At 49.5% G+C, this 15,950-nt stretch overlaps 1 protein-coding gene across 3 annotated transcripts in view; it reads right to left on the minus strand.

Moving 5' to 3' along the window:
- Positions 1–12,982: 12,982 nt before the first annotated feature.
- The window catches only part of ZNF532 (zinc finger protein 532), a 49,482-nt gene continuing 46,514 nt past the window's right edge, over positions 12,983–15,950 (minus strand). For all 3 annotated transcript variants that reach the window (XM_086769668.1, XM_086769665.1, XM_086769666.1), the window contains one exon: positions 12,983–15,280. In XM_086769668.1, coding sequence (XP_086625794.1) covers positions 14,786–15,280 — 495 coding nt within the window. In that variant the 3' untranslated portion in view covers positions 12,983–14,785. The remainder of the gene's footprint in view (positions 15,281–15,950) is intronic.

Here is a 15,950-nt window from a genome sequence, read left to right on the forward strand (position 1 = left end):
AGCCGTATCCTTTGGATCAGGCGGCTGCCGGGCAGCTCGCTCTCGGGCCGTCGCTGCGTGTGCGCAGCTCATTGGCGGGCCGAGACGGGGCGGGGCCAAGCGAGCGAGGGGCGGGAATGGGGCCGCGGCTCCGCGGTCACCGGTGGCCGGGGCCGGGCCGGGCTGTGGGAGCGCCCGGGGTCATCTTTCGGCAGCTGACGGCCACCTCAGTGTTTGCCCGGCGGCCGCTACACAGGCCTCGAAGGGAGAGAACCGCCCCGTCCCGGGAAAAGCTGTGCTTCGTGCGGCAGCAGCCGGTCCGTTCCGCAGGCCTGGCTCCCACGGGAGCGACGGCTGCTCGCGGCCCGCAGCGCAGGGCCGGTACATACAGCCGTCCCTTGCAGTCTGTCCCTCATCGCACAGTAACAGACGTCTGTTAAAAATGTGACCTCACAGAAAGCGGTGTGGGAGCTGGATTTGGTTTGCGGGCGATTCCGGGGGTGTTTCCCTCAGCAGGAGCGTCAGGTGGAGGAGTTTTGCCCATCAGTAGGCCCCTTGTCCCTGTGGCACTGCTGTGGCTGCACTTGTAAAACTGTGACTACACATGAACTGGATTTCCAGCTAATCCATGTGAAAAACACTTGCAGATAAAAAAGATGGGGGTCATGAAGAGGGGAGTATTTTCAAGCTGCATTTTCTCCCAAATCCAGTTCATCACCACAAACATCTGTTGGCAGTTAACATCCTTCCATGCAGAGGGCTGACCAGAGGATCCCTGGAAATCTCCTAGTTCTGCACAGGAATGCTCGCATAAGCCACGGCCAGCCAAACAGGTGCAGGTCATTGCCCAGGGCTGGTTGATTTCCTGGGAATTAACCAGGCTAAGTGAGGTTTTCACCAAGGTCAGGATTAGCTCCTGAAGACAGGGAATGACAATGGGAGAACAAAGGACAGCAGGAAATGCTGCTAAAATAAATGAAATCAGATAATTTGTCTGAAGAGGTGCCACAATTTGCCAGAAGTCACTCAAGACTTTCTGTGAGCGAACAGTTGGAAAAGAGGGACTAACGGTGGCAGAACTGGCATTAATTGCAGAGGCACGCGTAGTGGTGCCATGAATGGACAGAAATGGCAAATGGACACCAGAAAGCAAGCTCCAGGGACACTACCTAGGCATTATCTTGGTAAGATCCTTTGTCTTCTCACCTGATTATTCTTTCAGTGACACCAGTATTCCTTTACTTACTACACAGGAGATCCTCTAAGTTTACATTATTTCAGGTTGGTTTTGTCTGATACCCTTTAAACACTCAAAAGAGAAACTCCTATTGAAGCTGTTTTTCTGTGTTAACCATACACCTAATGTGCACGTAAAGAGCTGTGTGAGGAGGAGAGGCTGAGAGAGCAGAGGTGGTTCACCCTGGAGAAGAGAAGGCTCCAGTGGGATCTTGCCAATGTACATAAATACCTGATGGGACAGAGTAAACAAAGAGCCAGACTCTTCTTGCTGGTACCCATTGACAGGATGGGAGGCAGCAGGCACAAATTGAAACACATGAAATTCCATTTAAACGTAAGAAAAACCTTTTTTTTTTTTTTTCCTGTGAGGGTGGTCAAACACTGGAACAGGTTGCTTAGAGTTTGTGGAGTCACCTTGGAGATACTCAGAACCTGCCTGGACACGGCGCTGGTTGTGGGTCACGGGGACAAGCACCTCACCAGGAGCCCTCAGCAGCAGCACTAGAAACTGGGCATGGGAGCAGCTGCGCCCTACACTCCTGTGTCGAGAGACCCAGGCGGCCTGTGTCCGTCCAAGCTTTGGCAGGCTGCTGCTGGTCCTGCTGGTTCTGTAGACAGTGTTAACATCTGTCTGCCTCGTCTGCTCAGCCTGAGTCACACAGCTGGCCTTTCAAACAGGAAACCTCAGCATTACCGCAGAACATGGCTGACAGGTCCCCGGAGCCACAACCAAATACGTGGTACAATTTGTCATTGTCCCCTTCCAGCCGATGTGGTATTCAGAAGTAATTACTCAGATGGACATGAGGAAGGAGAATACGCAAGAGAAAACTCAAAGGTAGCTAGAAGACTTCTGAGTTTTCTTTGTGTAATTAAGATTTTAATTAAAAAGCTGTAGAACAAAGGTGTTCTTTAAGACTGGGAATCACTGAAATGGCTGGTAGATTCTCGCCCAGCAAAAGGTTTTCTACAATTCCCCCAAAGTAGGTTTTTCATACTGTGCTACTTGAACAGATTTTTTTTTTTTTTAAATTAAAAAAAAAGTTTCTTTGTGTACAAATCTGCTTGCCTTTTTAAAAAAAATTAAAGTGGTGATTGGGACAAAATGATCAGGAAGTATAATATATGGGAGACTAACAAATCACAGGCTCTTGGGGGAGACATTCAAAAATCTGGAGCTGCATATTGTTTTCTATGGTTCTACAATGCGTTAATTTCTTTCGCAGAGTTTACAGAGGTGTCCGTATAAACCAGAGAAAATAAATGATAAAGCTACTAATTCAGTGGAGCTTTAGGAAAATCCAAATACCTCTTGGTGACCCTCTGCCCATGTCACAAATGTGAGGGTTGTTACTGTAAGAGACTAGTCATTCAGGTCCTTGATACTTTCATTTGCTCCTCTACAAGCAGCTAATTGCTGATTCTCTTAAAAGAACTCGGAGTGTCTCATCTTCTGTTTCAAATGAGTCTCTCCATGATGACAAAACCGTCGATTGCTTCTGCATTGTTGTTAGATTCGGACTGTGATGATGATTTGGAACCCATGCCTATTTATGAGCCTGTGAACCTTTTCAGTGCTAGCGAATTCTGCTTTTCACTGGCTGACTGCTTCCATCAATGCGTTTCCCACATGTCTAATATTTAGACAACTGGAAAATAATGCTCACAAACCTACTAATTTAAATATATAACACAAGCTACCCATTGTCTAATTACATTTCTCTCCCAGAAAGTTGTGCCTTTCAAGCAAAAAGTGGCGAAATTCTCATTTACACCAGAAATAATTGTACCTGAAGTAAACCTAAAAACCTCATTGAATATACCACTGAATAGATTTAAATCTTACTTTGCATTTAATTCTATGTTTACATTTAATGGTAAATATTTGACTTGTCTATTATCCAGCTCTAAGACAGTTTATAACCTTGTTCGCAAGGTTGGCTTATGCTGTTGGGGTATTGTGGTGTTCAGAGTAGTTCAGGCTGGTTAACCATATCTCCTCCAGTAACCTGTTTCAGACTATGCCACGGTTTAACCCCACTCAGCAGCTAAAACACCACACACTCACTCACTCGCTCGCTCGCTGCCCCCCGCGTCACCACCCCCTCAATGGGATGGGGAGGAGAATCAGGGGAGAAAGGTTGGGATAAAAACCATTTAACAGAGCAGCAAAGGAAGAGAAAACAGGGGTGGAAAACAAAACTAATAACAGAAAATACTTAAGCTTGTAACTTACAGCACAACAGCTCACAGCAGATCCTGATGCCCAGCTCCCTCCCCAGCAGCCAAACCTGCCCCTCAGCCCCGTCCTCACTTTATCCCCTGAGCGTGATGGCCCCTGGGATGGACCAGCCCTGCGGCTCATTTGGGTAATTAGCTGTCCCAGCTGTTGCCCAGTTCATACACTGTCTCAGCTGTGTCCCCAGCCCCAGGGGCCACCAGCCCTAGCTCCTCTCCCAGCTCAGTGAGAATTAACCCTGTCCTAGCCAGAACCAGGACGGCCTGGTGTTCCTGGTTCAAGAACTGAACAGTGCAGCACTGTGATGTGTGATTGTGACCTAGCTCTCCAGCTGTAACCACGGTCTGCAATTCTCAGATATTGCTACTATAGTGTGAAAACTGGACTGGGTAGGTGGAAGAAGGCATGGCTGATAAGCCTTTGGGCTAGCTGATGCCTTACTGTCCTCTCTTGTGGCTCCTGCAACCCGGAATAAATCACGACGCTTTTGAGGCTGCTGGGGCATTTCATTGAAGCAAAGGAGAAAGACAGACTTAGGATGCTACTCTGCTTCTACATCTTCCTGCAAACGTAGCTCTGTATGATCTCGCTGTAGTTAAGAAGTCACAAAATGAATGGCTGAAAATAAATGGGTGGATTTGCATCCTAGAGTGGAGTTGCAGTGCTGCAACACAGAATGAAGGCAAGTGTCTGTGCCCGGGGAATGACCTCTGAGTATTATTTGTAGGGAGTGCTTTAATTCACAAAACAGGCAGAAAATAATTCTTGCCTATTGTGACGTAGCAATACATTAATTCTGGAGTAGATAGACAAGCCATTTAGCAGGGAAATGGCAGTATCTGAGAGAAAGGCAAGTAAATGGCAGGGACTGGGCAGCGTTAGAGCAGTTCCTTGCAGTCATTCCTGATGGGGAAAACCGAAAGTGAAAGTTCGGATGGTAACATCTAATTTGGTGACAAGTAGAGGGAGAAAGCAGAGCTAGCGTGGAGAGAATTCGGAAAAGCAAGAAGGCAACTTTGTGTTAAGACCCGGTAGGACTGAAGCTGCTTAGTATTTTGTTCACAAAGATGGGACATTCTTTTGTCCAAGGCACAAACCCGCGCTTCATTTTGAGACCATAGCATCTTTGCCTGTCAATCTGCTATTGATTAGAGTTCCAGAGCTCAGAAGACACTTCTACTCACCCATTGTTCACAGTGAGTCAAGGGAAACACATTGGGAACGTGCTTTTCTTCCTTTTGCACAGATGCTAGGAATCACCCACAGTGCTGTCGGTGGCTTTGTTATTTCATCACCTGGATGATTTATAATATTAAAGGTTACATGTATTTTGAAATCTTCCCATACTCTGGATGTTTGACTTCAGTATTTGTACAGCAGATCTTTTGGAGCTCTGCAGCTAGAAAATTATGCTAATTTTTTATTACACAGAAAAAGGTAGCTCTTGACATTCTGGCTGATTTGCCAGACCTTTGCAAACATCCGGGTGTTAGTGTTACCTGTATAATATTTGAATTACAGCTATTTGTGTTCAAAGAGATTGGTCCTGGGCAAATAGCTAGCGCCTCGCACCTGAGCTGAAAGGGTCATAGAGAAAGCCGCCCAAGTCCGTTTGCAGCCTCTCGGAGGAAAGCACAGAAGACAATGCAACAACTGACATTTGGAACTATTCTGCTTCCCGTTCCTGTTGCTCAAGAGGCCATTAGAGCAGCCGGTAATGCACACAGTGCTGTCCGAAAGCAACAGGATGCCTCTTACACCAGGGCCATGCTCTCTTCTGGATTCTCCTGGTACCCGGGGAACCGGGCTGCCCCTGGGAGTGGCTGCATCCCAGTGCAGTGAGTGGAAGGCAGCCCCCTTTGCTCGGAAAGAAGCTCCTGCTGCATCCGCCAGGCAACAGGGCTGAAAGGGGAGTGTCAGAGAAGGGGTGTACGTCAGAGACGGGGACTGAGGTATGAGTGTCAGCAGGCAACGTGGGTGTTCACCAAACACATCTCCTTTGAACCTGCTGCTCCGGAAGCAACCCTGGCCCGTGTGCACGCTGCAGACAATGCTGTTCTTCACACCTTGGCCAGGCTCAGTTTGATTTTCTTTTACCGTGTCCGTAAGCAGGATCACGATCCTAATACTTCCTCCTGTTACCTTTAGCGTGTTGTCAGAGGAACTGTGCAGAGCCGGATGTCTCTGTCTTCAGATTTCATTTTTCCACGTTTTCACCCAACATTACGGACTTCAGCAAAGCTGCAGGGGACTCCACACTAGACCCAGCATCTAGTTCTCTTCAGTTTCTCAGAAAAATCAATCTCGGAGCATTGCACCCTTCCCTGAGCCGCAAAGCTGGGCTGACAATATGGGCTGGGATGGCCGGGTTACTGGGAATGTAACTCTGACTCACTTGCCTCCTCCTGCATGAGATGACGTTTTTGACAAAGACAGGAATGCTCACAGCTCTCCTGCAGCAGCCGGCACCGAGTCTTAGAAACCGCTTTCCTCCTTGTTGTGTGGTTTACGTGTGGCTTCGTTATCTTCCACACTTCAGTCTCCGTCATTTTCACATGCACAGTGTCCACTGAGGTGCTGAAGGGTTGCTTTTCCTGTGTGTGAAAAACGGCACGGTGGACTGTGACCCCAGGTACACGCTTTTGCCCTTAAAAGTTATTTTTGAAGTAATTTCAGCTGCTGTATTAGACCACACACCAAGCAGTCTCAGGCAGTACTGCATGCCTTGCCTTTGAGAAGCCATTAAGGTTCGTTAAAATCGGGCACCCAGCAGGCAAGACTCTCAGAACCACCTGTCACCGGGGAAGCGTAGGCCTTGGCATTTGGGGCTGCCGATGGGCATCTCTGCGTTTAGTCTCACTCTTCTGAGAGGTTTTTTTTTTTCAGTCACTGAAAATCTAAGTACAGACCGCGCTTCCCTGGGGCTTGTGAAGGCTCGGATTCATGTATTGTTTACAGTGCGTGCCGCCAAGGGACATTCTTATTTTGCCATTGTATCTTCTTTTGGTTTTGTATTGCATTCAAATTTGTCTGCCCTTTATCTCCATACAATTCCTTTCTTTGCTTTAAGCGTTAGCTGGACAGCAAGGGTTTCATAATTTGGAACATCCCAGCAAGGCCTCCTTTGTACACAGCCTTTGAGAAGTCCCCTCCTCTCCTTTTGGAGCAGGTTGTGGCAGATGGCACCTCCCTGAGAAGCGGCTGAGGAGGGGGCTGCCCGTGCTGGCTCTGTCTGAAGCTGAGGAAGGGGTCTCTGGATCTCCAAGCAGCCTCGCAAGCGCCGTTCCCCTACCGAGAATACGCTGAGAGCAGTGCAGATGGCTAACGGCTGTGGGGTGGTTCCCAGAGGGGGCCCAGCGCTTGTGTGGGACGTGTGATGGGTTTTGCCTTTGGTGAAGTTCCTGGGGCTGCTGGGGGAGCGCGGTCCTGGTGCTCCCATGTCTCTGGCAGCATCCCCTAACCTAGAGGCGTTTCCTGCAAAAACAGCCTTGCCGTCATCCGGGGAAAATGGTTGTGTGTGTCACGCTATAGTGCCAGAGACAGATATTTCTTTAGAGCGCTGGGCTCTGGACATTTTTGGGCACACAGCCCTATCATTACGAATTTTTGATCATGTGTCCCCGACGTCTGTGTATACGCACCCCGCTCTGGAGGCACGGCTTTTGTCGTGTGTCACAATCTGGTCCCTGGTGACTGAGTTCAATGGAGGCGAATTTGGCCTCTGGCCGTGGAGTCTGCTCTTTGATGCCTGTGCCTTGGCCGTGATGAGCATTTGGGAAGGGCTTGACGTTACCCAAGGGGAGCTCATCGTGTGGGAAACATCTCAGTGGGGAAAACTGTCCAGAGCAATGCTGGTGCTGCTTGATGGAGAGATGTTTCTGTGCATATAACGGGCTCTGCTCACTTTGCCAACAGCGATGGTATGTAAATGTAATGACCCGGTGATATTTTGAGACAGTCGCTCCTCTGGTTACAGGCTGATTGCATTCATCAGGAACTGCGAACTGGGAAAGTGACAGTCACTTAGAGCAGGAAATATGGCTGTGCGTGACCTTCCGTATCCGTCTGGCACGGGCAGCCATGGCAGCCAGAGAGAGCAGTTCTTATCATGCCGTGCATCCGTATCTCCGCCATCATATTAGAATCACTGAATGCAAAATAGCAGAATTGGAGAGCATAAAATAAACTAACGGGATAAAGGCTTCTGCAAATCACGTTAGGGGTCATCTCGGTGAAGGCTGCGATGCTCAGATTATTTTGCTAATGGTCACATTACTGCTCCAAACACATTTCTTCCTTCAAAGTAGAAGGGGTCAGAGAAGAAAACTGTAATGCCTCCCGTTAATTTTCCAGATGAATCTGGGTCATTTCCAACACCCTGCTTTGCCAGGTCTTTTCAGAACGCCCTACAGCGAGGAGGAGAGCACACTCCTTCAGCACACGGCTCTGCTCTCACCGGTGGCTGCGGCAATCACCCGGGATGGTGTTTTCGGTGGAGACGGGGATCTCTGTGCGCGTCAAGACCTGCCAGGGCTCAGTCTTGCTGCCGACCCCAGTGATTGTGCTGACGGGCAGGTTGCAGCCAGCGGTGTGGAGGTGGCGCGGGGCCACCCTGCGCGGTGGTGGTCCTCTGTGCTGGGGAGGGCATCGCCTTGCCCGGGCCCCCGCAGCAGACCCGGGGCATGCTGGTGGACCATCACCCTGCCCACTGAGCTGCGCGGGCGCAGGCAGCCCCAGCAACGTGACGGCTAGGGCATTGTGCGGCGGCCTTTCGCCCACAGCGAGTGCGAGGGCTGCGCTCACTCCCCGTGCAGCTTGCTGGAGGGCTTGCCACAGCCTGGCCCCTCTGCGGTGCAGGGCTGTCCCGCGAGGACGAGGTTGCCTGGTCCTGCCGCAGCCCACCCGGTTCTCTCCTCGCCAAGCCGCGCCGCAAGGTCTCACTGCGATGCCCTGAGACAGACCATCCGGCCCCCAGGGAAGAGAGCTACTTTTTTTCCATCTACGAAAGAAGTAACATTAAGACCAGTTTTTGTACAGTCACAGCTGGGGAGAAAGTGCCATTTTTCCCAAGGGAAGAAGCGCTGAGGGAGGAGAAGTGTTCACAAGACGTGCTCCTTTCGTGCTCCTTCTGCCCCCGCTCTGGCTGCAGAGCCTGGCTTGTGCGCAGGGCCTGGGGATGCGGGTCGGCTACGCTCGCGCCCGCGGTGTTTGCCGTGCTCTGTACTTATTTCTCTTCTCACTCCATTGCCCACCCTCTGTCCTTCTGGGAGCCTAGACAGATAACCTTTTAGTAATAATCTGAAATTCAAATACAAAGAGTTGGCTCCTGGACTGCCCTAATATTTGAGAAAGGTTTTACAATAACGTAGGTTTTTCTGTGTCCCATTATTGGCCTGGCAGCTGCGTGCGTATGCTAGGTGTACTGAGAAAGGTAATATAACAGAATGAAAAGGTCAGAGTTATATAAAAATCCTTTTAAAACTAAATAGGCTTGCCCTACTGAGTTCCCCTCAGGTACGCAGAGGTTAAGAACTGAGAACATCTGCGCCTTTGGCAGGTCAAGTTGTGCATCTGTAAATGCCCTCCAGAAATTAAAAAAAAAGAGCTGAGTCGAGACGTACAGTGATTGTGGTCAGCCAGATTCAGCACGGCTGTACCTTCCTCTACCTTCCTCTGATCTGGTTGGAGATGTCCCTGCTCCTTGCAGGGGGGTTGGAGTGGATGGGCTTGAAAGGTCCCTTCCAACTCAAACTATCCTGTGATTCTATGATTCCATACATGAGGTCTTTGGGAAAGGCATAGAAACAAGTCAGTGAGGTTCTAGTATGTGGGGGAAAAAAAAAACACCAGAAGCCACTCAGGAAAATTTGAATGCATCTTCATGGGGACACGCACTCGCTCATCAGTGGGAGAGTAACAGAAAATGACAGCGTGGGAGTTAACAACAGCCCAGTGAGGCAGCACGGAGCCGGCCCTTCGCATTGTGCACAGGGCCATACTGAGACACTTTCCAAGACGTTCAATTTGCCAGCGACATAAATGCGCTTGAGAAAGGCTGTGAGACCAGTGGGATGAACAATGGGCACGGGGAAGTGGGACACCGGGTCAGCCAGAGCCGCCTCATTCCATGCAATCAACCCCACAGGAAGCAAAACGCTCTGCCCTGGGAAAAGCAAGCCGGCGTGGCAGGCCTGGGGCTGGGAGGAGAGGTAGGCGCGGCGCACCCCTCCTGCAGAGCCCGACTTGGGGCTCACGGGGCCGAGGGGACTCGGCAGAGCAGCGGCGTGCGCCGGCACAGCCAGCTGGCACCAGGACGACTGCTCGGCGCCCAGGCCCCGCGGTGTGGGGGCACCAGCCCACGGCTGCGGCTCAGAGGAAAGGGAGATGAGAGGGATCGGGCTGAAGCCCGGCTGTGGCGAGTGGAGCAGAGCACTCCTCACGATGTGGCCAGGGGAATGCCCCGCAAGGAGCAGAACATCCAAAACTAGTAAGAGCTGTACTTTTTACCTCTGTCACACTGTTAAATGGGGGACCTCAATGCCACAGAAAATGACACATACCAAGTTTTCAGCAAGGGTAAAAAATGTATTTATAGGAAATACAAACATCTTGGAAGGATTCCTCCATCCTACATTTTGGTGCAAGAAGCCAGATGCCCTCTGCCCTGTGGGGTTCATTTCTATGAATTAATCCCCAGAGGTGTCTGCGTTGAGGACTGTGCTCTTCATAAACAGCCTGAAAAAGGGAGTCCCAGGTCAGAAGTTGGCTGAGGTGGTAAAATGAAAAATGACTGCAAAGCACTGCAAAAGGACAGTGCAAAAGGGGAAAAAATGGCAGAGGAGAGCCAATGTAGAAAAATGCGATTCACGCGTCATCTTCCATGGCGAAGTCCTCTGCAGCCGCGATGGCCCTGCTCCAGTGGCCAGGAGGCACCCGCCCCGCACCGCTGGGCTGCCTGTCCGCTCTCCAACCCACAGCCGTGCTTGTGGGGCAAAGCTAGACCCTCACCGGTCCCCTGCACCTCCCCCGTGCAGTGTGGGCCCTCAGTGGGGGCACTCAGTTTCAGTCAAGCGTGCCACAGGGGCGTCTGCGGCCCCAATCCCTCATTCCCCGCCTGGGATAACAGCAGACCTGGGCGCCACACCCTGCCGTACCCCCGGGCTCCGCCGGACGTGTGTCCAACTGAGTGAACGCAGGCGTGTGGTCCAGCGCACGCCCCTTTAACGACCCCCAAGAACAATATCTGCCCCCTGTCTTTGTGAGGTGACTGGGCACGGCGATGTCCGTCCGGCACGCCCCTGCACCGTGCCCCATGGCGCTTGCCTCTGCGGAGCCCCCGGGATCTGTGGGGCTGCTCTTGACTGCTCAGGGGGTGTTCAGCCCTCTCCCGGCCAACCTGGCCTTGAATGTTCCCAGGGATGGGGCATCCACCACCTCTCTGGGCAGCCTGGGTCAGTGTTCCACTACTCTCAGTGTAAAAAATTGTTCCTTATGTCCAGTCTGAATCTCCCTCCCTCTATTTTGAAACCATCACCCCTTGTCCTGTCACAGCAGGCCCTACTTGAAGAGTCTCTCCCCACCTTTCCTGCAGCCCCCTTTGGGCACTGGGAGCCGCTCTCAGGTCTCCCCGGAGCCTCCTCTTCTCCAGGCTGAACAGCCCCAGCTCTCTCAGCCTGGCCTCACAGCAGAGCTGCTCCAGCCCTCTCATCATCTCCGTGGCCTCCTCTGGACCCTCTCCAACAGCTCCACGTCCTTCTGCTGTTGGGGGCTCCAGAGCTGGACGCAGTGCTGCAGGGGGGGTCTCACCAGAGCGGAGCAGAGGGGCAGAATCCCCTCCCTCAGCTGCTGGCCACACTGCTGGGGATGCAGCCCAGGATGTGGTATGCACGGCCCTGCGCACAACCCGAGCCAGGCGGCCTGGCAGCCAGGCACTGCCCCTGCGCCCCGCTGCTCTGGGGTGAACCCTGCACAGCGCCTGGCACCCCCCGGGCCACAGCCAGCCCTTACAGACCTGTCAGCAGAACGTCTGCACGCCGTGAAGTGCAACAGCTGGGGAGAGCTCAGCCACTCTTGAAAGCTTTGTTTCAACACTACAGCACACGTCAGTCAGCAAGGGGTCTGAGGGGGGGAACGTCTGACCGGTCCTCGTCGGGCAGTGCCTCTGTGGCTGGATCCTTGGGAAGAAGTCTCAGCGAGCTCCCGGCCTCACTGAAGAGCAGAAGAGATCGTGTGGGAAGGCACAGAGATATACACAGGTGTGTGCCTGTCGGGGACCGCCTCCCTGCAGATCAGACACCCCTGCCTTCGCACCGGCAAGCTGCCGCGCGTAACCCTCGACCCGACACTAACACTCTGTTCCACCTGCCTAAGGGCTCCCTGAAGCCTTAGTTAGTATTTCTGTTCTAAGCCGCTTGCTGGAGTTGATGTGCAATGTTAAGTACCTGTGTTCAGCCAAAGGAGTGCCTGCAAAACAGCAGAGGCTAAACGATCCCTTTCCTACCTCACAGAGAGGTTTCACGAGCTTTAAGCCATTATTGTTAAATCTTCAGAGGAAAGACGGGGTAGAAAAGAGGAATATTAATGTCAGCATCACAACATTAATTAAACCCAGACAATTCAAATGTCAGATCTCACATAAAAATATGTTTAAATATTTTATCATTTACAAGAAGAAAGAGTTCCCCCAGTCGTGCAAACTGAGATTTTTGCCTTTTCACTGGGGTCTCGCGTTGCTTTACAACGCGCTGTTCACCTCCCAGTCACCTTGCGGAAATCATCTTGCGGTTAGGAAGCCCTGGCAGAGCGACAGCTCCAGCCGCACCGTGCGGACGGGGGTGCCCTGTCTCCAGGGCCTCTGCAGTGGCGACGGAGGTGCAGTGCCTTCAGCATGCATCTGGGGGGCTCCCGACAGCGGGTGGCCCTGCAGAGCGTGGCCTCCCCGGGGCTCCCAGCCCCGTTGGCTCGCTGCTTGACCCTGCCTGGTTTTTCCGTGCCGGAAAAGTAAGTTCATTAATAAGGCACTACACTTCCAACATGCCTGTGCTGTATGTGGGGCCACCACTTGCTTTTGCTTTTCCATCTGATGAGCACGCGTGTCCCCCGAGAGCTGGGTGGACAGGGAGACGAGACCAGCACACTTAGGACCACGACAAACTTACACCGAGGGGTTCTCAGCCATGATTTCTGAAAGGGTCAGCTAAATAAAATGTGAAACTTTCTGTGCCCAAGATCAAATAAAATAGCAGTAAACAAATAGGCTGGTCATTACCAGGAAACCTCTGCTTGGACAAGACCAACTTCCAAGCAGAAGCAGCTCAAAAGGGAACCAGCAGAAGCATCACTCCTGGATGTGGGCTACGACCACGGAGCAATTTCAGATCACGCCCGACAACCTTCAGGTGATCTGTCAGTAACTTTTAGCAGTTTGCCTCTTGGCAGCATCAACAACGAGTGGAGTTACTGGTTCACAGCATCCCTTGCAGGTACAAGACAGTGGAAAGGGAAAATAAACAGAAGTATTAATAATGGCTGTGAAAATTTAACTTTTATTATCTGTTCACTGTATACAAAACACCATTCTGCATAGTGAGAACTCATTTGTTGTACAGTTGACAGTGCACACCAACAAACAAGTGTTCAAGAGGTATACACGTGATGGAAAGGGCAGTGACGGCCAGTGTACGCTACACACTAAGATCCTGCGACGCCAGCTGTACGCTGGGATGGAGAAGTACCTCATCAGCACTCAATGTGCCAGTCAGATCGACGGGATAACAAGCATTCACCAACGAACCAAATTAAGGATGAGGATGAAAGAGGAAGCGGAACTAATGTATCCGATACACAATTTCCAGAGCGATTAAGGAGGTTTACAGAGGTGGCTGAGAAGGATCCATATTTTTTCAAACACTTCCATGTTTAAAACTGTTAAAATTTAATGATAAATAACAGAATCCCACAAGTCTTTAGGGGCAAAATGCTCCACATTTATTTACACGTGAAATGTGTTTAATACAGTTGTAATGGACATAGTGTATAATAACATCTGACAGCAGCAAGACTCTGAAGGAACCAAACAATTACTACTGTATATCATGCAGCTATCTATATATACACAATTTGTTTTAAAAAAAAGTACAAAAATTTTTTTCAGGGATACATACAAGGTATAAAATGCAAAACCAAACCAAAAATATAACTCTTACAGAGAACTATACATGGAAGGGACAGCACGGTACCTTTTTGTACTTGGTGAAAGCGTAACTGGTGACAGGAGATGCAGGTCTGAAATGGCTGAACTAGCTTCACGCCGTCTGTGCTAAAGCTGGAAGCCTCCGCGATGCTCGCACGGGCTGGTGTGTTAGCTTCTGGACAGCTGTGGTTGTGTGTAACACCGAGCACCAGAACGTTTGGCATCAGCATACAGAGCTGGGCAATGCCAACCCCTGCAGCAAGGGTTAACTGTTTTATTTCAATAACCAGGAATAAAGGAAAATACATAATGCTGTGTACTCGCTTCTATAGAATGTTTAATAAATTACATGACAAAAACATCATCATTATAAATCTATTCCTCTAATTACATCTTATTTGTTAAATCCAGAGCAGCCCAGCCCTTTTGTAGCAGTTGGAGCTTTGATCACAAGCACCTGATGGCCTAAAAAATCACTTCATGACACAGAGTTGTGCAAGTATACTTTTCAAAAGTACTTTTTCATTCTAGGGGGTCTGCACCTGTGCTGGTGCTGCCACCTAAAACCAGCACTGCATTTTACATATGCAGCAGTACTACTTTTTTTTAATATATATTTTTAAGAGAAAGTTTAAAAGCTTCCTTAGACATTTAGAAGCACAAGTTGTTAGAATTTAAAATCTCCGCTTAGCTTGCTTCCCCTCCCCACTCCTCTCCAAGCGCTGCCTCTGATGCACGTCCGTTAGCTAAACCTTCTTCAGAAGCATTCAAATCAGAAACGGTTTACCAGAACCTAAGGAACCGCCCCAGCATTCAGAACTCTGTTTTAAAGAAACCGACTAGAAGAAAACAGAAACAAAACGGAAAAACGCAAATTTTGCACTAGATACGATACAAACATGTAACAAAGAGTATAAAAGTTATTAGTTTAAATATATACAAACTCTTTTCAACTCAAATACTGCTCCAATGGTTTTGAGGGTATAGACAATGAGGTGGAGGGGACACTGTTATGCAGAATATATTGCAACAGCCTGAACAGTACTGTTAACACTATTACGCCCTCAACTTCCTGTAGCAAAAACGTCATTAGTATTCCAATGTGGAGAGAGATTTCTGCGTCCCAAATCACCTGGTCACTTCTCAGCTGAACTCATTCTTTTTGACTTAATGAAGGCCATGCCGTGTGTTCTCATGTGAGTGTTTAAGGCCGCTTCCGTTTCAAAAGTCTTTGCGCACACTTTGCATCGTCTGTCTGATGTAGTGCTGTCAGACGCTTCATCCTCGTGATTGGGTTTATTTTCCTGCTGATTATCCTCCCCAGACCCATTTTGTTTTGACACTGGCTGAGGCTCCTTCAGCTTATGTACGATGAAGAGATGTCTGGAGAGGGACACGTGAGATGTGTAGCAGAGTCCACATTCCCTGCACTGGTACGAAGAGCCATCAGATTTATGCTGAGGAATATGTTCATGAAACTGGAGAAGGTTTTCTGTTGTAAAGCCACAAACAGCACACTTGTGAACTTTAAAAACATTTATCTTCAGCTTCTTCAATGGCTGAGTGATTGCACCTCGTGGAGGCCTGAACTCCAGTACCGGTTCTTCCAGCTTACGCTTTGGACTAGGAACCTAGAAAAAGCCACAAACGGTCCATCATGTGAGCATAAACAAGCAGTTCTTTTCACAACTATTTCTGACTTGCAAACTTCAAAATTTTCTCTTGGTAGACTCCAGTACCACTCTGATAAAGACAATATTTGAACTAATACAAGCAAACATGTATTGTACCTGTTGGAAAACCAGGGGTTTTCCTTACTGTAAATTGCACATAAAAATGGATTTGTCTGCTCTGACAGAGCTACAGTATCTAACACACTGTATAAACTTGAATAAATATTTGCCAGCGTAACAGTGGCCAAGCACATACTCCAAGGAGACTTCGGTTGCGTACAGAATGTAGAAGATCAGCCTAGGAACTTTCCAGCACTGCCTTCTGGAACCCCATTTTAATTATTTAACAATTTGACTTGACAGATTATCTCCTGACGGTTAGTGACCAAAGTAACATATTTCCAAAGGCTGAATCAACATACACAATTTTTAAAATTAATTAAATTGATAATTTGTTATTCTTCTGACATGAATATTCGTCAAGAATCCTCTGTATCCCCTGTAGCTCAGATATGCTCCATGGTGTTGAAGAAGACAATGTGTGGAGCTGCTGTCATTTCAACACTTACATAAGAAGGCCATATGAAAGAGCCATGTAGAGACAATGGTACATTTTAAAAAACAGGTG

The sequence above is a fragment of the Chlamydotis macqueenii genome, chromosome W (assembly GCF_036417535.1).
Source record: "Chlamydotis macqueenii isolate bChlMac1 chromosome W, bChlMac1.mat, whole genome shotgun sequence".
Taxonomy (NCBI): Eukaryota; Metazoa; Chordata; class Aves; order Otidiformes; family Otididae; genus Chlamydotis; species Chlamydotis macqueenii.